Source organism: Oncorhynchus gorbuscha, linkage group LG15 (genome assembly GCF_021184085.1).
Source record: "Oncorhynchus gorbuscha isolate QuinsamMale2020 ecotype Even-year linkage group LG15, OgorEven_v1.0, whole genome shotgun sequence".
In the NCBI taxonomy this organism is placed as follows: Eukaryota; Metazoa; Chordata; class Actinopteri; order Salmoniformes; family Salmonidae; genus Oncorhynchus; species Oncorhynchus gorbuscha.
Window position 1 is genome coordinate 80,161,951 of NC_060187.1, and position 22,648 is coordinate 80,184,598.

General features: G+C 46.2%; 1 protein-coding gene across 3 annotated transcripts in view; it reads right to left on the reverse strand.

Moving 5' to 3' along the window:
• Positions 1 to 22,648, reverse strand: part of kcnj14 (potassium inwardly rectifying channel subfamily J member 14) — a 57,396-nt gene that overhangs the window by 3,575 nt on the left and 31,173 nt on the right. Inside the window, exons 2-3 of one of the 3 annotated variants that reach the window (XM_046303175.1) lie at positions 6,735 to 6,980; positions 1,768 to 6,557 (exon numbers count right to left, since the gene is read on the reverse strand). In XM_046303175.1, the coding sequence (XP_046159131.1) occupies positions 1,768 to 2,805 (1,038 nt within the window). In that variant the 5' untranslated portion in view covers positions 2,806 to 6,557; positions 6,735 to 6,980. Of the gene's footprint in view, positions 1 to 1,767; positions 6,981 to 22,648 lie in introns of all 3 variants that reach the window. The other 2 variants (XM_046303176.1, XM_046303174.1) reach the window with 2 other exon arrangements.

Genomic DNA, 22,648 nt, shown 5'->3' on the forward strand with positions numbered 1-22,648 from the left:
TTTCAGCCCCCATCACTTTACAGTTACATCCTGCCTCTTCTACTGTTTCTCCCCATCTCTTTCCATCCATCCTGCCTATTCTACTGTTTACAGCCCCTTCAGTCTCTTTACAGTTACTGATGTGTCCTGCCTCTTCTACTGTTTACAGCCCCTTCAGTCTCTTTCAGTTACTGATGTGTCCTGCCTCTTCTACTGTTTACAGCCCCTTCAGTCTCTTTACAGTTACTGATGTGTCCTGCCTCTTCTACTGTTTCAGCCCTTCAGTCTCTCTCCAGTTACTGATGTGTCCTGCCTCTTCTACTGTTTACAGCCCCTTCAGTCTCTTTACAGCTACTGACCTGTCTCCCTCTCACTGTTGTCCTCCTCATCCTGTTTCCATCCCTTCATCTCTTCTACTGTTTTTCAGTTCTGATGCTGTCCTGCCTCTTCTGGGGGATGCGTCACCTGGGTTTGATTCACTGTTGTGGCCCCTTCAGTCTCTCCAGTCTCTGGATGTGTTATATCCTTCCTGCCTCTTCTACTGTTTACCCCTCCTGTCTCAGCCCCTGCTCAGTAGTATCTTTACAGTTACTGATGTGTCCTGCCTCTTCTACTGTTTACAGCCCCTTCATGATATCTTTACAGTTACTGATGTGTCCTGCCTATTCTACTGTTTACAGTTCCCCTTCAGCTCTCTTTACAGCTGGCACAGCCAGAAGAGGACTGATGTGTCCTGCCTCTTCTACTGCTTCCCCAGTCCATCTGACTGTGCTGCTGAAGTTTCCTCTCAATATCTTTACAGTTACTGATGTACCCGGCACAGCCAGAAGAGGTGGCCACCCCCTGCCTCTTCTAGGTTTCTTCCTAGGTTTTGTTTAGGGAGTTTTCCTAGCCCCCTTCATTGTCTCTTTACAGTTATTGATGTGTCCTGTCCTCTTCTACTGTTTACAGCCCCTTCAGTCTCTTTACAGTTACTGATGTGTCCTGCCTCTTCTACTGTTTACAGACCCTTCAGTATCTTTACAGTTACTGATGTGTCCTGCCTCTTCTACTGTTTACAGCCCCTTCAGTCTCTTTACAGTTACTGATGTGTCCTGCCTCTTCTACTGTTTACAGCCCCTTCAGTATCTTTACAGTTACTGATGTGCCCTGCCTCTTCTACTGTTTACAACCCCTTCAGTCTCTCTCCAGTTACTGATGTGTCCTGCCTCTTCTACTGTTTACAGCCCCCTCAGTCTCTTTACAGCTACTGATGTGTCCTGCCTCTTCTACTGTTTACAGCCCCTTCAATATTTTTACAGTTACTGATGTGTCCTGCCTCTTCTACTGTTTACAGCCCCTTCAGTCTCTTTACAGCTACTGATATGTCCTGCCTCTTCTACTGTTTACAGCCCCTTCAGTCTCTTTACAGTTACTGATGTGTCCTGCCTCTTCTACTGTTTACAGCCCCTTCAGTCTCTTTACAGTTATTGATGTGTCCTGCCTCTTCTACTGTTTACAGCCCCTTCAGTCTCTTTACAGTTACTGATGTGTCCTGCCTCTTCTACTGTTTACAGACCCTTCAGTATCTTTACAGTTACTGATGTGTCCTGCCTCTTCTACTGTTTACAGCCCCTTCAGTCTCTTTACAGTTACTGATGTGTCCTGCCTCTTCTACTGTTTACAGCCCCTTAAGTCTCTTTACAGTTACTGATGTGTCCTGCCTCTTCTACTCTTTACAGACCCTTCAGTCTCTTTGCTCCCTTCTTTCATCCCTCAACCAATCTTCTTCTTCATCTCCTTTCTTACCTTCATTAGCTGTGCACGTACGTGTGCCTCTACCAGGTGGCTCTTGCGTAGGTTCCCCACCCTCCACATCATGCAGAGTTTCCCATCTCTCAGCGCCACCACTGCCGTGTCAGAGAACAACAGCGTCTCGTTACGCTTCTTGGGCTTAGCGATCTTCGCCATGACCGCTCCAATGATGAAGGCGTCAATGATGCAGCCCACAATGCACTGCAAGACGACCGCCATCACCGCCAGGGGGCAGGCCTCGGTCACGCTGCGGAAGCCGTAACCAATAGATGTCTGTGTCTCCAGGGAGAACAGGAAGGCCGCCATAAAGCTGTTGACCTGAACGAAACACGTTTCCTCCACTTCCACCACCGCCCCTGCTCCGGACTCATCTCCTCCCCCGGAAGAGGCACCCGAGCTGGGGTTGAGGCGGATTGCGAAGTCTCCGTGCGCGGCGGCAATGAGCCAGAAGGCGAAGCCAAAGAGCAGCCAGGAGAGGAGGAAGGAGAGGCAGAAGATGACTAGCATCCAACGCCAGCGGATGTCCACGCAGGTGGTGAAGAGGTCGCTGAGGTAACGCTGGCCCCTCTCGCTCATGTTGACGAAGATGACGTTGCAGCGCCCGTCCTTGCCCACAAAGCGGTGGCGGGGCCGGCGTCTAGAGCGCCGGGGGGGCCGGCGGCTTGAGGAGGAAGGGGATGACAGTGTTGAATCTCGGTCCGAGGACGAACAGCCTTCTCCCCTTCTCCCCAGACTTCCGCCCCTCCCGCCCCTCAGTCCTGAGCAACCTCCTCCTTTCATCGATCCTTCCCCTCCTCCTGCCTCCAGGGCTCCACTGGGCCTCCGTGCATTGCTGCCGTTGCCCTGCAGGGGGAGTGCTTTGCCATTTCGGTTGTGTGTGGGAGAGAGACCGGTGGGGCTAACTGAGCCTCCCGTGCTCCCCCCCACCCTGGCCGTGTCAGCAACACTCAGAGCCAGCTTAATGACTTCCTCCTCTTCTACCAGCCCGTCAACCACCGCACTGAAACGTCGCTTAACACGCGCCGCTCCCATGGCGCTAAATACAATGTCTTACGCTGATGAAGCTGTAGTCTCAAATCCTATGTGCTTTGTGAGTTTATGACCACCTAGGTATTGATAAGAACCTGGTGTTCTGTACTTCTTTCCAGTTCCACTGTTTCTATGGTGAAAAGTAATCCATCTGATGTGGTAAAGGTAAATCCACGAGGAAAAACTGTATCCAGCAGTAGATGACTTCCCTCACTTCCCGGATCATTGTTCCACTAACTTTTTATTAACAGTCAGGGTTACTCACAGCTCTACAGTGTCCTGATTCACAGTCTTCCTTCCATTCTCTTGTTGTTGCTGTATGTACTCCTCTGGTCAGAAACGTATTCCACAGCAGCAGATAGACAGTCTCGCAGTAATACTGTATAGTCCCTGTAGTACTTACACTCCTTTGGGCTGAAGAGGGAGGTTACGCACGTGTCCAGGGTATCAACAGGAGGGACCCATAGTCTGTGGCCATCTTACGAGGAAGCAGGAGTTTTGCTGACAGTTTGAAACAGCACGAGGGAAATTGAGCAGGCTACAGGAACTGAGAAGCTTGAAAGGATGAGAGCTGGGGATACAATGGGGTAGTAGTAAGGAGGATATATACTCCCCACATTCACTAAAGTGCAATACGACAATACAGAGTCCAGGGGTAGATCCACAGTACAGTACAGTCAAACGGTGTCTACGTTTCTAACACGTATCTAACATGCAACCAGCAGAGAAAAGAATAGCATGCTGTTTCTTACGTTCCATGATCTTCACTTCCCAGTGGTTTGGTCATGGAAAATACACAAGGCAGATTGAAACAGAGGAGGAACTCCTTAGACTATTGATTCAGATAATGGTACACAATTCCAATCCATTCACTTCCTATCAGTCAGAATATGTTCCTCCACCCTTTTATATTTATGTTTCCTTTGCTACAGGGCCTTGGAACACATTTATGAGCTACAGTAGCCATGCACTGTGTAAATAATACTCACTCAGTGTCTCTCACAAGTGGGAGACTGTGACCGCAGTTTCCCCTCAAATCCAGGTATCTTTTCCAAGCCACAAAAGTCCTCAAATGTCAGTGGTGAGTTCTTGGCACAACAAAAGCAGACTTTTAGAGACATTTGAAATATGTTTGCGGCTCTCTCAGGTGACTGCTGGATATCCTATTCCTGAGAGGCTCTGTGTTTCACCTAAAGGCATTGTCAATTCAGTACAGAACACACTGCACAGACTGACTACTGACCAGATCAGCTACATCGTATTAACTCAGTGTTGTAAAAATGTATACAACAATAAGGAGACTTACTCTCCAATACAACTGCATGGGAGAATTCTCTACAACAGAGGGAGTGAGGGAAAGAGAGGGAGAAAGACAATAAATAAAAGGAGAGAGAATGAAGTTACTCGACTTGAATGCCAAGGCATGTACAATTGTGTGTACTTTCTGTGTACCTATTTTTGTGTACCATCCTATACATATGATACCAGGATTAATTCTATACAACACCTATTATATAGTCAAAGTGAATGTGTAGGAGGAGCAGAATCCTATTGGCCGGTTGTGGGGAAAGAGGGGAGGGGTAACAGGCACACAGGGCATACACCTGTGGATGACCTCTACGAAAACTCAGAGCTCAAATGTTATTTCAGAGGTCAAATCCTGTCCAATCCTGGGACGGGAGGTGCCGTGTCCTTGTTTTTTTCCAAACGGGTTGGTTTTAGTTCTCTCCTCTCGGTTCAAGTGTCACACTCAACACCCCTGCTTGACAGAGAACACACATGTTCATCCATTTCAGAAAAGCTTCCAGTCTAATTCCTTTGGAAAAATGTGGCAATAATGTGCAAGGAAAACTGGGTAAAAACAACAACCCACTGAGGCAAAAAGGTAATATTCTGGGAAGGGAGATTGTTTTTGTTTGTTGCATGCCAAATCCCTTAGGGATAAAAAACAAAGAAAACTCAAAAGGTTTGAATCAGGGCAATTCCAAATGACATAAAAAATGTTTGGTTGCGATATTAGACTTTACCTTCCGTACACATTTCCAGTGGACTGTGGGTTTCGAACGCTGGCAAGTCTTTGACCCCCAGTGAACAAGCTAAACATGTTACTAGGTTCCTGAGGAACAGTTCAACCCTTCACCAGCTCCCTGAGAACAGTTTACAGTGTAACACCTTGACCAGATCACCTAGGACAGTTTACAGTGTAACACCCTGACTAGGAGCAACAAAGGCACAACACAGGAGAATACCAAGGCAACAGTCGTTACCTGCTGTCCTAGGTTTACACAGAGACAGATGTTACCTACTGTCCTTGGTTTACACAGAGACAGATGTTACCTACTGTCCTTGGTTTACACAGAGACAGATGTTACCTACTGTCCTTGGTTTACACAGAGACAGATGTTACCTACTGTCCTAGGTTTACACAGAGACAGATGTTACCTACTGTCCTTGGTTTACACAGAGACAGATGTTACCTACTGTCCTTGGTTTACACAGAGACAGATGTTACCTACTGTCCTTGGTTTACACAGAGACAGATGTTACCTGCTGTCCTAGGTTTACACAGAGACAGGTGTACCTGCTGTCCTAGGTTTACACAGAGACAGATGTTACCTACTGTCCTTGGTTTACACAGAGACAGATGTTACCTACTGTCCTAGGTTTACACAGAGACAGATGTTACCTGCTGTCCTAGGTTTACACAGAGACAGATGTTACCTATTGTCCTAGGTTTACACAGAGACAGGTGTTACCTACTGTCCTAGGTTTACACAGAGACAGATGTTACCTACTGTCCTTGGTTTACACAGAGACAGATGTTACCTGCTGTCCTAGGTTTACACAGAGACAGGTGTACCTGCTGTCCTAGGTTTACACAGAGACAGGTGTTACCTACTGTCCTTGGTTTACACAGAGACAGATGTTACCTACTGTCCTAGGTTTACACAGAGACAGATGTTACCTGCTGTCCTAGGTTTACACAGAGACAGATGTTACCTATTGTCCTAGGTTTACACAGAGACAGGTGTACCTGCTGTCCTAGGTTTACACAGAGACAGGTGTACCTGCTGTCCTAGGTTTACACAGAGACAGGTGTACCTGCTGTCCTAGGTTTACATAGAGACAGGTGTACCTGCTGTCCTAGGTTTACACAGAGACAGATGTTACCTACTGTCCTAGGTTTACACAGAGACAGGTGTTACCTACTGTCCTAGGTTTACACAGAGACAGGTGTTACCTACTGTCCTAGGTTTACACAGAGACAGGTGTACCTGCTGTCCTAGGTTTACACAGAGACAGATGTTACCTACTGTCCTAGGTTTACACAGAGACAGGTGTTACCTACTGTCCCAGGTTTACACAGAGACAGGTGTTACCTACTGTCCCAGGTTTACACAGAGACAGGTGTTATCTACTGTCCTAGGTTTACACAGAGACAGGTGTTGTCATGTCACACAAACAGTAAGAGAAGGGAGAAGAGAAGAGAAGCCTCTACAACAAGTGGAAGTGGGGAAAGAGATCCCTCCTAAAATGAGAGGTGACGTAGGGGTTCATTTTGACTGGTCTGCTGCCCTCCCTCTCTCAGGCATAGTAACAGGAATTTAGGGGCAGCACTTCTGAGAAAGTAGAGAACACACAATCCTTCTCTCTTTCCTTCTTTCTCTGACGTTTTCTTCTTTTGCTCAGTCAGTCGTCACATTTCTTATCCCGTTTTGTTCCTCCCATGACGCCTCTCCTGTGTCCTTGCCAACCTGGTAATAACATGACAATACAGACCAACCAACAATCAGCATAAACAGAGATACAACCATGACTTCAGATCTCCCTTGTGAAATCAGATGCTCTGATGATGTAAGCAGGTAGGTCTTGTCTTGTGGACATTCTGAGAATGTAAGACGGTAAAGAGCAAAAGAGCAGGATGGACTCACCGTCTCTGACCCTCCATGGTTTTCATCTTCATTTGTAATAGCTCAATGAAAACCCATAATAAAATCATGTAATCAGTAACCTGTTCGTTGAGACTTGGTCTGTCTGGGTGCTCTGGCGTAGTTTTTGTAACACAACAAATATTCCCGTGTCCAGTTTACTGGGAGTGTTGATGTTGCGTCACTTCTTGGAAAGAATGGGAAGAAATGTCTCCGGAATTACAAATGAAAATGTCTCCATCATGGAACCTGGAATAAAAAGAAACAGAGGGGTGGAATAAGAGAACCACTTCCATTGTGATAGTTTACTGTATATCTTTACGGTCAACACTAATTCTACGGTTTAACACAACACTTTACGGTTTAACACTAATTCTAACCCTGAACCCTAACTTTAACACTAATTCTAACCCTGAACCCTAACTTTAACACTAATTCTAACCCTGAACCCTAACTTTAACACTAATTCTAACCCTGAACCCTAACTTTAACACTAATTCTAACCCTGAACCCTAACTTTAACACTAATTCTAACCCTGAACCCTAACTTTAACACTAATTCTAACCTTGAACCCTAACTTTAACACTAATTCTAACCCTGAACCCTAACTTTAACACTAATTCTAACCCTGAAGCCTAACTTTAACACTAATTCTAACCCTGAACCCTAACTTTAACACTAATTCTAACCCTGAACCCTAACTTTAACACTAATTCTAACCCTGAACCCTAACTTTAACACTAATTCTAACCCTGAACCCTAACTTTAACACTAATTCTAACCCTGAACCCTAACTTTAACACGAATTCTAACCCTGAACCCTAAGTTTAACACTAATTCTAACCCTGAACCCTAACTTTAACACTAATTCTAACCCTGAACCCTAAATTTAACACTAATTCTAACCCTTAAGCCTAACTTTAACACTAATTCTAACCCTGAACCCTAACTTTAACACTAATTCTAACCCTGAACCCTAACTTTAACACTAATTCTAACCCTGAACCCTAACTTTAACACTAATTCTAACCCTGAACCCTAACTTTAACACTAATTCTAACCCTTAAGCCTAACTTTAACACTAATTCTAACCCTGAACCCTAACTTTAACACTAATTCTAACCCTGAACCCTAACTTTAACACTAATTCTAACCCTGAACCCTAACTTTAACACTAATTGTAACCCTGAACCCTAACTTTAACACTAATTCTAACCCTGAACCCTAACTTTAACACGAATTCTAACCCTGAACCCTAAGTTTAACACTAATTCTAACCCTGAACCCTAACTTTAACACTAATTCTAACCCTGAACCCTAAATTTAACACTAATTCTAACCCTTAAGCCTAACTTTAACACTAATTCTAACCCTGAACCCTAACTTTAACACTAATTCTAACCCTGAACCCTAACTTTAACACTAATTCTAACCCTGAACCCTAACTTTAACACTAATTCTAACCCTTAAGCCTAAAAAAGCCTAAGGGGACTGGCGGAATGTCTCCAATATTCCTTGTATTACTATCTTTATGAGGACTTCTGGTCCCCACAAGGATAGGGAAACCAAACCACACACGTGTACTTATGAGACAGCGAGGGAATTACATATCCCATATACTAGCCTGGGGCCTGGTACATGGGGCATGGGGCCTGGGGCATGGGGCATGGGGCATGGGGCATGGGGCATGGGGCATGGGGCATGGGGCATGGGGCCTGGGGCCTGGGGCTTGGGGCCTGGGGCATGGGGCCTGGGGCATGGGGCCTGGGGCCATTCCATTGTCATGCTATAGTCCACTGCCATGCTGCTATGGATCACAACACTGCAGTGTACATGGTGCTGTATCACATGGAAACAACTACAGAGGAATACTGATGTGTCACCGAGGCAACATTTGATGAATCATGCTGCTAAAGAAGGACAAGGAGAAAGAGGGAGGAGACTCCAGTCACCCAAGTCATAGACTGTTCTCTCTTCTACCGCACGGCAGCGGTACCGGAGCGCCAAGTCTGGGACCAAAAAGCTTCTCAACAGCTTCGACCCCCAAGCCATAAGACTGCTGAACAATTCATCAAATGGCCACCAGGACTATTTACATTGACAACCATTTGTTTTTACACTGCTGATACTGGCTGTTTATTATCTATGCATAGTCACTGTGCTGCCATCCTGTTAGAAGATAACAGATTATTTTATTACAATGGTTAAATTGGATTTTCATTGTGTTCAATGGTGTTATTTGCCCCCTAGTGGCGCTTTCTGGTACTTAGAGAGACGACGCAAACAGGAAGTTCAGAATTTGTTTTGCACGCATAGAGCAGCTACAAGCAACGCTACGGTGCAGGTCTTTCAATGTAGTTATTTCTTGTCACGCTTCAGCCTTGGAAAAATATTTGTTTGTAAGTTCGATTCAAGCATTTAGCTAATGATGATAATCTTGTTATTGATAGAGTTTCTTACATATCAATGTTGGTTGCATTTACTCACAAATTGCAATGCCTTTTGTGTATGTCGTTAGCTGTATTACTTTGCTCATGCGTCATGCAAACGAATTGTAAAATATACAATGCTGTAGTTTTGTTACTGTTTGTAGTGTAATATGCTTTGTTATTCTACATAGATGGTTATACATTATTAGAGTAATGAAAGGAGCAATTACCATATGGTTAACAATTAGCTATATGGTTTGGCATCATGCCAGATGCATGGTACCTTAGCACGTGCTTTGTATTATGCAACTTCAAATGTTTAATGTACAGCTACAGTATGTCGGTGTGAATTGAACACTAAAGTATATTCTTTTCTGTATTTTGCAGTTTCACAACATAAACGTTTCAATATATTCATTCAAGAAAAGTCACGCCTTGGGAGTTTTATTGAAGACTTAGTTGTTAGCTATCTGTTTAGTTTTGCATGGGAACGCAACTCAAGGGCAGAATAGTCACATTACCCCAACCTGTCATGTTTTGTCATTGATTATCATGTCTTGTCCCTGTGCTTCCCCTTCTATTCGTTTCCCTCTGCTGGTCTTATTAGGTTCTTTCCCTCTTTCTATCCCTCTCTCTCCCCCTCCCTCTCTCACTCGCTCGCTCTCTCTTCTCTCTATCGTTCCGTTCCTGCTCCCAGCTGTTCCTATTCCCCTAATCAATCATTTAGTCTTCCCACACCTGTTCCCGATCCTTTTCCCTGATTAGAGTCCCTATTTCTCTCCTTGTTTTCCGTTCCTGCCCTGTCGGATCCTTGTCTATTGTTCACCGTGCTGTGTCTGTGTATCGCCCTGTCGTGTCGTGTTTCCCTCAGATGCTGCGTGGTGAGCAGGTGTCTGAGTCTGCTACGTTCAAGTGCCTTCCCGAGGCAACCTGCAGTTCTTGATCGAGTCTCCAGTCTGTTCTCGTCATTACGAGTGGAATTATGCCTTTTGATTGTAAATTGACTTTACTGGATTAAAGACTCTGTTTTCGCCAAGTCGCTTTTGGGTCCTCATTCACTTGCATAACAGAAGGATCCGACCAAGGAATGGACCCAGCGACTACAGACGCTCGTAACACTGCCGTCGAGATCCAAGGAGCCATGCTCGGCAGACACGAGCAGGAATTGTCTGCTGCTCGCCATGCCGTGGAGAACCTGGCCGCTCAGGTTTCCGACCTCTCTGGACAGTTCCAGAGTCTTCGTCTCGTGCCACCTGTTACTTCCTGGCCTGCCGAGCCTCCAGAACCTAGGGTTAATAACCCACCTTGCTACTCCGGGCAGCCCACTGAGTGCCGCTCCTTTCTCACCCAGTGTGATATTGTGTTCTCTCTCCAACCCAACACATACTCTAGCGAGAGAGCTCGGGTTGCTTACGTCATTTCACTCCTTACTGGCCGGGCTCGAGTGGGGCACAGCTATCTGGGAGGCAAGGGCTGATTGTTCTAACAATTACCAGAACTTTAAAGAGGAGATGATTCGGGTTTTTGACCGTTCAGTTTTTGGTAGGGAGGCTTCTAGGGCCCTGGCTTCCCTATGCCAAGGTGATCGATCCATAACGGATTACTCTATAGAGTTTCGCACTCTTGCTGCCTCTAGTGACTGGAACGAGCCGGCGCTGCTCGCTCGTTTTCTGGAGGGACTCCACGCAGTGGTCAAAGATGAGATTCTCTCTCGGGAGGTTCCTTCCAGTGTGGACTCTTTGATTGCTCTCGCCATCCGCATAGAACGACGGGTAGATCTTCGTCACCAAGCTCGTGGAAGAGAGCTCGCGTCAACGGTGTTTCCCTGCTCCGCATCGCAACCATCTCCCTCCTCTGGCTCAGAGACTGAGCCCATGCAGCTGGGAGGTATTCGCATCTCGACCAAGGAGAGGGAACGGAGGATCACCAACCGCCTGTGCCTCTATTGCGGATTTGATGGACATTTTGTCAGTTCATGTCCAGTAAAAGCCCAGAGCTCATCAGTAAGCGGAGGGCTACTGGTGAGCGCTACTACTCAGGTCTCTTCATCTAGATCCTGTACTACTATGTCGGTCCATCTACGCTGGACCGGTTCGGGTGCTACATGCAGTGCCTTGATTGACTCTGGGGCTGAGGGTTGTTTCATGGACGAAGCATGGGCTCGGAAACATGACATTCCTTTCAGACAGTTAGACAAGCCTACGCCCATGTTTGCCTTAGATGGTAGTCATCTTCCCAGTATCAGATTTGAGACACTACCTTTAACTCTCACAGTATCTGGTAACCACAGTGAGACTATTTCTTTTTTGATTTTTCGTTCACCTTTTACACCTGTTGTTTTGGGTCATCCCTGGCTAGTATGTCATAATCCTTCTATTAATTGGTCTAGTAATTCTATCCTATCCTGGAACGTTTCTTGTCATGTGAAGTGTTTAATGTCTGCCATCCCTCCCATTTCTTCTGTCCCCACTTCTCAGGAGGAACCTGGCGATTTGACAGGAGTGCCGGAGGAATATCATGATCTGCGCACGGTCTTCAGTCGGTCCCGAGCCAACTCCCTTCCTCCTCACCGGTCGTATGATTGTAGTATTGATCTCCTTCCGGGGACCACTCCTCCTCGGGGTAGACTATACTCTCTGTCGGCTCCCGAACGTAAGGCTCTCGAGGATTATTTATCTGTGTCTCTTGACGCCGGTACCATAGTGCCTTCTTCCTCTCCGGCCGGGGCGGGGTTCTTTTTGTTAAGAAGAAGGACGGTACTCTGCGCCCCTGCGTGGATTATCGAGGGCTGAATGACATAACGGTTAAGAATCGTTATCCGCTTCCCCTTATGTCATCAGCCTTCGAGATTCTGCAGGGAGCCAGGTGCTTTACTAAGTTGGACCTTCGTAACGCTTACCATCTCGTGCGCATCAGAGAGGGGGACGAGTGGAAAACGGCGTTTAACACTCCGTTAGGGCATTTTGAGTACCGGGTTCTGCCGTTTGGTCTCGCCAATGCGCCAGCTGTTTTTCAGGCATTAGTTAATGATGTTCTGAGAGACATGCTGAACATCTTTGTTTTTGTCTATCTTGACGATATCCTGATTTTTTCACCGTCACTCGAGATTCATGTTCAGCACGTTCGACGTGTTCTACAGCGCCTTTTAGAGAATTGTCTCTACGTGAAGGCTGAGAAGTGCTCTTTTCATGTCTCCTCCGTTACTTTTCTCGGTTCCGTTATTTCCGCTGAAGGCATTCAGATGGATTCCGCTAAGGTCCAAGCTGTCAGTGATTGGCCCGTTCCAAGGTCACGTGTCGAGTTGCAGCGCTTTTTAGGTTTCGCTAATTTCTATCGGCGTTTCATTCGTAATTTCGGTCAAGTTGCTGCCCCTCTCACAGCTCTTACTTCTGTCAAGACGTGTTTTAAGTGGTCGGTTCCGCCCAGGGAGCTTTTGATCTTCTAAAAGAACGTTTTACGTCCGCTCCTATCCTCGTTACTCCTGACGTCACTAGACAATTCATTGTCGAGGTTGACGCTTCAGAGGTAGGCGTGGGAGCCATTCTATCCCAGCGCTTCCAGTCTGACGATAAGGTTCATCCTTGCGCTTATTTTTCTCATCGCCTGTCGCCATCTGAGCGCAACTATGATGTGGGTAACCGCGAACTGCTCGCCATCCGCTTAGCCCTAGGCGAATGGCGACAGTGGTTGGAGGGGGCGACCGTTCCTTTTGTCGTTTGGACAGACCATAAGAACCTTGAGTACATCCGTTCTGCCAAACGACTTAATGCCCGTCAAGCTCGTTGGGCGTTGTTTTTCGCTCGTTTGAGTTTGTGATTTCTTACCGTCCGGGTAGCAAAAACACCAAGCCTGATGCCTTATCCCGTCTGTTTAGTTCTTCTGTGGCTTCTACTGATCCCGAGGGATTCTTCCTTATGGGCGTGTTGTCGGGTTGACAGTCTGGGGAATTGAAAGACAGGTTAAGCAAGCACTCACGCACACTGCGTCGCCGCGCTTGTCCTAGTAACCTCCTTTTCGTTCCTGTTTCCACTCGTCTGGCTGTTCTTCAGTGGGCTCACTCTGCCAAGTTAGCTGGTCATCCCGGTGTTCGAGGCACTCTTGCGTCTATTCGCCAGCGCTTTTGGTGGCCGACTCAGGAGCGTGACACGCGCCGTTTCGTGGCTGCTTGTTCGGACTGCGCGCAGACTAAGTCGGGTAACTCTCCTCCTGCCGGTCGTCTCAGACCGCTCCCCATTCCTTCTCGACCATGGTCTCACATCGCCCTAGACTTCATTACCGGTCTGCCTTTGTCTGCGGGAAGACTGTGATTCTTACGGTTGTCGATAGGTTCTCTAAGGCGGCACATTTCATTCCCCTCGCTAAACTTCCTTCCGCTAAGGAGACGGCACAAATCATCATCGAGAATGTGTTCAGAATTCATGGCCTCCCGTTAGACGCCGTTTCAGACAGAGGCCCGCAATTCACGTCACAGTTTTGGAGGAGTTCTGTCGTTTGATTGGTGCGTCCGTCAGTCTCTCTTCCGGGTTTCATCCCCAGTCTAACGGTCAAGCAGAGAGGGCCAATCAGACGATTGGTCGCATACTACGCAGCCTTTCTTTCAGAAACCCTGCGTCTTGGGCAGAACAGCTCCCCTGGGCAGAATACGCTCACAACTCGCTTCCTTCGTCTGCTACCGGGTTATCTCCGTTTCAGAGTAGTCTGGGTTACCAGCCTCCTCTGTTCTCATCCCAGCTTGCCGAGTCCAGCGTTCCCTCCGCTCAGCGTTTGTCCAACGTTGTGAGCGCACCTGGAGGAGGGTGAGGTCTGCACTTTGCCGTTACAGGGCACAGACTGTGAGAGCCGCCAATAAACGCAGGATTAAGAGTCCTAGGTATTGTTGCGGCCAGAGAGTGTGGCTTTCCACTCGCAACCTTCCTCTTACGACAGCTTCTCGTAAGTTGACTCCGCGGTTCATTGGTCCGTTCCGTGTCTCCCAGGTCGTCAATCCTGTCGCTGTGCGACTGCTTCTTCCGCGACATCTTCGTCGCGTCCATCCTGTCTTCCATGTCTCCTGTGTCAAGCCCTTTCATCGCACCCCCCGTTCGTCTTCCCTCCCCCTCCCGTCCTTGTCGAGAGCGCACCCATTTACAAGGTACGTAGGATCATGGACATGCGTTCTCGGGGACGGGGTCACCAATACTTAGTGGATTGGGAGGGTTACGGTCCTGAGGAGAGGAGTTGGGTTCCGTCTCGGGACGTGCTGGACCGTTCGCTTATTGATGATTTCCTCCGTTGCCGCCAGGGTTCCTCCTCGAGTGCGCCAGGAGGCGCTCGGTGAGTGGGGGGGTACTGTCATGTTTTGTCATTGATTATCATGTCTTGTCCCTGTGCTTCCCCTTCTATTCGTTTCCCTCTGCTGGTCTTATTAGGTTCTTTCCCTCTTTCTATCCCTCTCTCTCCCCCTCCCTCTCTCACTCTCTCGCTCTCTCTTCTCTCTATCGTTCCGTTCCTGCTCCCAGCTGTTCCTATTCCCCTAATCAATCATTTAGTCTTCCCACACCTGTTCCCGATCCTTTTCCCTGATTAGAGTCCCTATTTCTCTCCTTGTTTTCCGTTCCTGCCCTGTCGGATCCTTGTCTATTGTTCACCGTGCTGTGTCTGTGTATCGCCCTGTCGTGTCGTGTTTCCCTCAGATGCTGCGTGGTGAGCAGGTGTCTGAGTCTGCTACGTTCAAGTGCCTTCCCGAGGCAACCTGCAGTTCTTGATCGAGTCTCCAGTCTGTTCTCGTCATTACGAATGGAATTATGCCTTTTGATTGTAAATTGACTTTACTGGATTAAAGACTGTTTTCGCCAAGTCGCTTTTGGGTCCTCATTCACTTGCATAACACAACCTACATGTACAAATGACCTCGACTGACCTGTACCCCCGAACATTGACTTAGTACCGGTATCCCCTGTATAGATCCTCGTTATTTTATTGTGTTACTTTATGTTTTATTTTTGACCTGCATTGTCGGTTAAGGGCTTGTAAGTAAGCTTTTCAGGGTAAGATCAAAACCTGGTGTACTCAGCGCAAGTGACAAATACAATTTGATTTGTTTATAGAATGAGACAGAGAAGAGGGGGTGAACCGTAGTATATAGAATGAGACAGAGAGAAGAGGGGGTGAACCGTAGTATATAGAATGAGACACAGAGAAGAGGGGGTGAACCGTAGTATATAGAATGAGACAGAGAAGAGAGGGTGAACCGTAGTATATAGAATGAGACAGAGAAGAGAGGGTGAACTGTAGTATATAGAATGAGACAGAGTAGAGGGGGTGAACCGTAGTATATAGAATGAGACAGAGTAGAGGGGGTGAACCGTAGTATATAGAATGAGACAGAGAAGAGAGGGTGAACCGTAGTATATAGAATGAGACAGAGAAGAGAGGGTGAACTGTAGTATATAGAATGAGACAGAGTAGAGGGGGGTGAACCGTAGTATATAGAATGAGACAGAGTAGAGGGGTGAACCGTAGTATATAGAATGAGACACAGAGAAGAGGGGTGAACCGTAGTATATAGAATGAGACAGAGAAGAGAGGGTGAACCGTAGTATATAGAATGAGACAGAGAAGAGAGGGTGAACTGTAGTATATAGAATGAGACAGAGTAGAGGGGTGAACCGTAGTATATAGAATGAGACAGAGTAGAGGGGTGAACCGTAGTATATAGAATGAGACAGAGTAGAGGGGGTGAACCGTAGTATATAGAATGAGACAGAGTAGAGGGGGTGAACCGTATTATATAGAATGAGACACAGAGAAGAGGGGGTGAACCGTAGTATATAGAATGAGACACAGAGAAGAGGGGGTGAACCGTAGTATATAGAATGAGACACAGAGAAGAGGGGGTGAACCGTAGTATATAGAATGAGACAGAGATAAGAGGGGGTGAACCGTAGTATATAGAATGAGACAGAGTAGAGGGGGTGAACCGTAGTATGTAGAATGAGACAGAGTAGAGGGGGTGAACCGTAGTATATAGAATGAGACAGAGTAGAGGGGGTGAACCGTAGTATATAGAATGATACAGAGTAGAGGGGGTGAACCGTAGTATATAGAATGAGACACAGAGAAGAGGGGGTGAACCGTAGTATATAGAATGAGACAGAGGGTAGAGGAGGTGAACCGTAGTATATAGAATGAGACAGAGATAAGAGGGGGTGAACCGTAGTATATAGAATGAGACAGAGTAGAGGGGGTGAACCGTAGTATATAGAATGAGACAGAGTAGAGGGGGTGAACCGTAGTATATAGAATGAGACAGAGTAGAGGGGGTGAACCGTAGTATATAGAATGAGACCGAGTAGAGGGGGTGAACCGTAGTATATAGAATGAGACAGAGTAGAGGGGGTGAACCGTAGTATATAGAATGAGACAGAGTAGAGGGGGTGAACCGTAGTATATAGAATGAGACAGAGAGTAGAGGGGGTGAACGGTAGTATATGGAATGAGACAGAGTAGAGGGGGTGAACAGTAGTATATAGAATGAGACAGAGTAGAGGGGGTGAACCGTAGTATATAGAATGAGACAGAGTAGAGGGGGTGAACAGTAGTATATAGAATGAGACAGAGTAGAGGGGGTGAACAGTAGTATATATACAGTCAGCGAAGTACCTGAAAAAGAGATGAAAAGGAAGAGGATAGTGAATTATAAATGAGACTGCGATGAAGACTAAGACTGGGAACGGTATTGAGATCTGTGATGCGGTGATGGTGACGGAATGCTGTGGATTACAGCTGGACTCGTGACTGCAGTAATCCCACCAAGACTCTGATAATCCACTCAAGTCTTTATATAAGAACCACTCAACCACGGCCAGAGGGAGTGTACATATACAGGTAGGATACAGTAGGTAACTGAACACACAGACAGGAACCACTACACATTGTTAACTTTAACTGTACACATACCGATGATAGGCTGCAGTATAAACACATACAAAGGTAGGATACAGTACAGGTAGGTAAAGGTACACACTTCACACAGTGTGTGTGAGAGAGAGAGAGAGAGAGAGAGAGAGAGAGAGAGAGAGAGAGAGAGAGAGAGAGAGAGAGAGAGAGAGAGAGAGAGAGAGAGTGTGAATCCCAAACCGCCTCCTAGCCCCTACCAACTCCCTTGGAGGGTCCCCCGTTGCCACGCGTTGCTGACGAAGCTCAGGGGGTGACTTCCAGAGAGTGGCAATGGGATCAACAAACCCATCAACTTCGGGACACACTCCTGACTTGAATGATACAATTCGTGTTCCACTTTTAAATAATAAAAAAAGCATGACATTCGAACAAGTTCCCCTGTCGTTTACAAGATAGAAATCTCAGTAACAGTTAAACATTTCATTTGGGAGGTATTTCATCTTTTACATGTGTCAAGTTTCGAAATCCGACAAATAAATGCATGTGGTGTAAAGTAAGTAAAAATACTTTCAAGTACTACCTAAATCGTTTTTTGGGGTATCTGTACTTTACTATTTATATTTTTGACAACTTTTACTTTTACTTCACTAGATTCCTTAAGAAAATCATGTACCTTTTAGTCCATACATTTTCCCTGACAACCAAAGTATTCATTACATTTTGAACAGGACAGGAAAGTGGTCCAATTCATGCACTTATCAACAGAACACTAAACCCGGGTCATCCCTACATCCCTACTGTAACAGAACACAAAACACTGGTCATCCCTACATCCCTACTGTAACAGAACACAAAACACTGGTCATCCCTACATCCCTACATCCCTACTGTAACAGAACACAAAACACTGGTCATCCCTACATCCCTACATCCCTACTGTAACAGAACACAAAACCCGGGTCATCCCTACATCCCTACTGTAACAGAACACTAAACCCGGGTCATCCCTACATCCCTACTGTAACAGAACACAAAACACTGGTCATCCCTACATCCCTACATCCCTACTGTAACAGAACACAAAACCCGGGTCATCCCTACATCCCTACTGTAACAGAACACTAAACCCGGGTCATCCCTACATCCCTACTGTAACAGAACACAAAACACTGGTCATCCCTACATCCCTACATCCCTACTGTAACAGAACACAAAACCCGGGTCATCCCTACATCCCTACTGTAACAGAACACAAAACCCGGGTCATCCCTACATCCCTACTGTAACAGAACACTAAACCCGGGTCATCCCTACATCCCTACTGTAACAGAACACAAAACACTGGTCATCCCTACATCCCTACTGTAACAGAACACAAAACACTGGTCATCCCTACATCCCTACTGTAACAGAACACAAAACACTGGTCATCCCTACATCCCTACTGTAACAGAACACTAAACCCGGGTCATCCCTACATCCCTACTGTAACAGAACACAAAACCCGGGTCATCCCTACATCCCTACTGTAACAGAACACAAAACACTGGTCATCCCTACATCCCTACATCCCTACTGTAACAGAACACAAAACACTGGTCATCCCTACATCCCTACTGTAACAGAACACAAAACACTGGTCATCCCTACATCCCTACTGTAACAGAACACAAAACACTGGTCATCCCTACATCCCTACTGTAACAGAACACTAAACCCGGGTCATCCCTACATCCCTACTGTAACAGAACACAAAACCCGGGTCATCCCTACATCCCTACTGTAACAGAACACAAAACACTGGTCATCCCTACATCCCTACATCCCTACTGTAACAGAACACAAAACACTGGTCATCCCTACATCCCTACTGTAACAGAACACAAAACACTGGTCATCCCTACATCCCTACATCCCTACTGTAACAGAACACAAAACACTGGTCATCCCTACATCCCTACATCCCTACTGTAACAGAACACAAAACACTGGTCATCCCTACATCCCTACATCCCTACTGTAACAGAACACAAAACACTGGTCATCCCTACATCCCTGTAACAGAACACACTGGTCATCCCTACATCCCTACTGTAACAGAACACAAAACACTGGTCATCCCTACATCCCTACATCCCTACTGTAACAGAACACAAAACACTGGTCATCCCTACATCCCTACTGTAACAGAACACAAAACACTGGTCATCCCTACATCCCTACTGTAACAGAACACAAAACACTGGTCATCCCTACATCCCTACTGTAACAGAACACAAAAACTGGTCATCCCTACATCCCTACTGTAACAGAACACAAAACACTGGTCATCCCTACATCCCTACTGTAACAGAACACTAAACACTGGTCATCCCTACATCCCTACTGTAACAGAACACAAAACACTGGTCAAAACACTGGTCATCCCTACATCCCTACTGTAACAGAACACAAAACACTGGTCATCCCTACATCCCTACTGTAACAGAACACAAAACACTGGTCATCCCTACATCCCTACTGTAACAGAACACAAAACACTGGTCATCCCTACATCCCTACTGTAACAGAACACTAAACCCGGGTCATCCCTACATCCCTACTGTAACAGAACACAAAACCGGGTCAAACCCAGAACACAAAACACTGGTCATCCCTACATCCCTACTGTAACAGAACACAAAACACTGGTCATCCCTGTACATCCCTACATCCCTACTGTAACAGAACACAAAACACTGGTCATCCCTACATCCCTACTGTAACAGAACACAAAACACTGGTCATCCCTACACATCCCTACTGTAACAGAACACAAAACACTGGTCATCCCTACATCCCTACTGTAACAGAACACTAAACCCGGGTCATCCCTACATCCCTACTGTAACAGAACACAAAACCTGGTCATCCCTACATCCCTACTGTAACAGAACACAAAACACTGGTCATCCCTACATCCCTACTGTAACAGAACACAAAACACTGGTCATCCCTACATCCCTACTGTAACAGAACACAAAACACTGGTCATCCTACATCCCTACATCCCTACTGTAACAGAACACAAAACACTGGTCATCCCTACATCCCTACTGTAACAGAACACAAAACACTGGTCATCCCTACATCCCTACATCCCTACTGTAACAGAACACAAAACACTGGTCATCCCTACATCCCTATCCCTACTGTAACAGAACACAAAACACTGGTCATCCCTACATCCCTACTGTAACAGAACACAAAACACTGGTCATCCCTACATCCCTACTGTAACAGAACACAAAAACTGGTCATCCCTACATCCCTACTGTAACAGAACACAAAACACTGGTCATCCCTACATCCCTACTGTAACAGAACACAAAACACTGGTCATCCTACATCCCTACATCCCTACTGTAACAGAACACAAAACACTGGTCATCCCTACATAACCCTACATCCCTACTGTAACAGAACACAAAACACTGGTCATCCCTACATCCCTACATCCCTACTGTAACAGAACACAAAACACTGGTCATCCCTACATCCCTACTGTAACAGAACACAAAACACTGGTCATCCCTACATCCCTACTGTAACAGAACACAAAACACTGGTCATCCCTACATCCCTACTGTAACAGAACACAAAACCTGGTCATCCCTACATCCCTACTGTAACAGAACACAAAACACTGGTCATCCCTACATCCCTACATCCCTACTGTAACAGAACACAAAACACTGGTCATCCCTGTAACAGAACACAAAACACTGGTCATCCCTATCCCTGTAACAGAACACAAAACACTGGTCATCCCTACATCCCTACTGTAACAGAACACAAAACACTGGGTCATCCCTACATCCCTACTGTAACAGAACACAAAACACTGGGTCATCCCTACATCCCTACTGTAACAGAACACAAAACACTGGTCATCCCTACATCCCTACATCCCTACTGTAACAGAACACAAAACACTGGTCATCCCTACATCCCTACTGTAACAGAACACAAAACACTGGTCATCCCTACATCCCTACTGTAACAGAACACAAAACACTGGTCATCCCTACATCCCTACTGTAACAGAACACAAACCCACTGGTCATCCCTACATCCCTACTGTAACAGAACACAAAACACTGGTCATCGCTACATCCCTACTGTAACAGAACACTAAACCCGGGTCATCCCTACATCCCTACTGTAACAGAACACAAAACACTGGTCATCCCTACATCCCTACTGTAACAGAACACAAAACACTGGTCATCCCTACATCCCTACTGTAACAGAACACAAAACACTGGTCATCATCCCCTAACAGAACACAAAACACTGGTCATCCCTACATCCCTACTGTAACAGAACACAAAACACTGGTCAACATCCCTACTGGTCATCCCTACATCCCTACTGTAACAGAACACAAAACACTGGTCATCCCTACATCCCTACTGTAACAGAACACAAAACACTGGTCATCCCTACATCCCTACTGTAACAGAACACAAAACACTGGTCATCCCTACATCCCTACTGTAACAGAACACAAAACACTGGTCATCCCTACATCCCTACTGTAACAGAACACAAAACCCGGGTCATCCCTACATCCCTACTGTAACAGAACACAAAACACTGGTCATCCCTACATCCCATCCCTACTGTAACAGAACACAAAACACTGGTCATCCCTACATCCCTACTGTAACAGAACACAAAACACTGGTCATCCCTACATCCCTACTGTAACAGAACACAAAACACTGGTCATCCCTACATCCCTACTGTAACAGAACACAAAACACTGGTCATCCCTACATCCCTACTGTAACAGAACACAAAACACTGGTCATCCCTACATCCCTACTGTAACAGAACACAAAACCTGGTCATCCCTACATCCCTACTGTAACAGAACACAAAACCCGGGTCATCCCTACATCCCTACTGTAACAGAACACAAAACACTGGTCATCCCTACATCCCTATAACAGAACACAAAACCTGGTCATACATCCCTACTGTAACAGAACACAAAACACTGGTCATCCCTACATCCCTACTGTAACAGAACACAAAACACTGGTCATCCCTACATCCCTACTGTAACAGAACAAAACCTGGTCATCCCTACATCCCTACTGTAACAGAACACAAACTGGTCATCCCTACATCCCTACTGTAACAGAACACAAAACACTGGTCATCCCTACATCCCTACTGTAACAGAACACAAAACACTGGTCATACATCCCTACATCCCTACTGTAACAGAACACTAAACACGGGTCATCCCTACATCCCTACTGTAACAGAACACAAAACACTGGTCATCCCTACATCCCTACATCCCTACTGTAACAGAACACAAAACAAAACACTGTAACAGTCATCATCCCTACATCCCTACTGTAACAGAACACAAAACACTGGTCATCCCTACATCCCTACATCCCTACTGTAACAGAACACAAAACACTGGTCATCCCTACATCCCTACTGTAACAGAACACAAAACACTGGTCATCCCTACATCCCTACATCCCTACTGTAACAGAACACAAAACACTGGTCATCCCTACATCCCTACTGTAACAGAACACAAA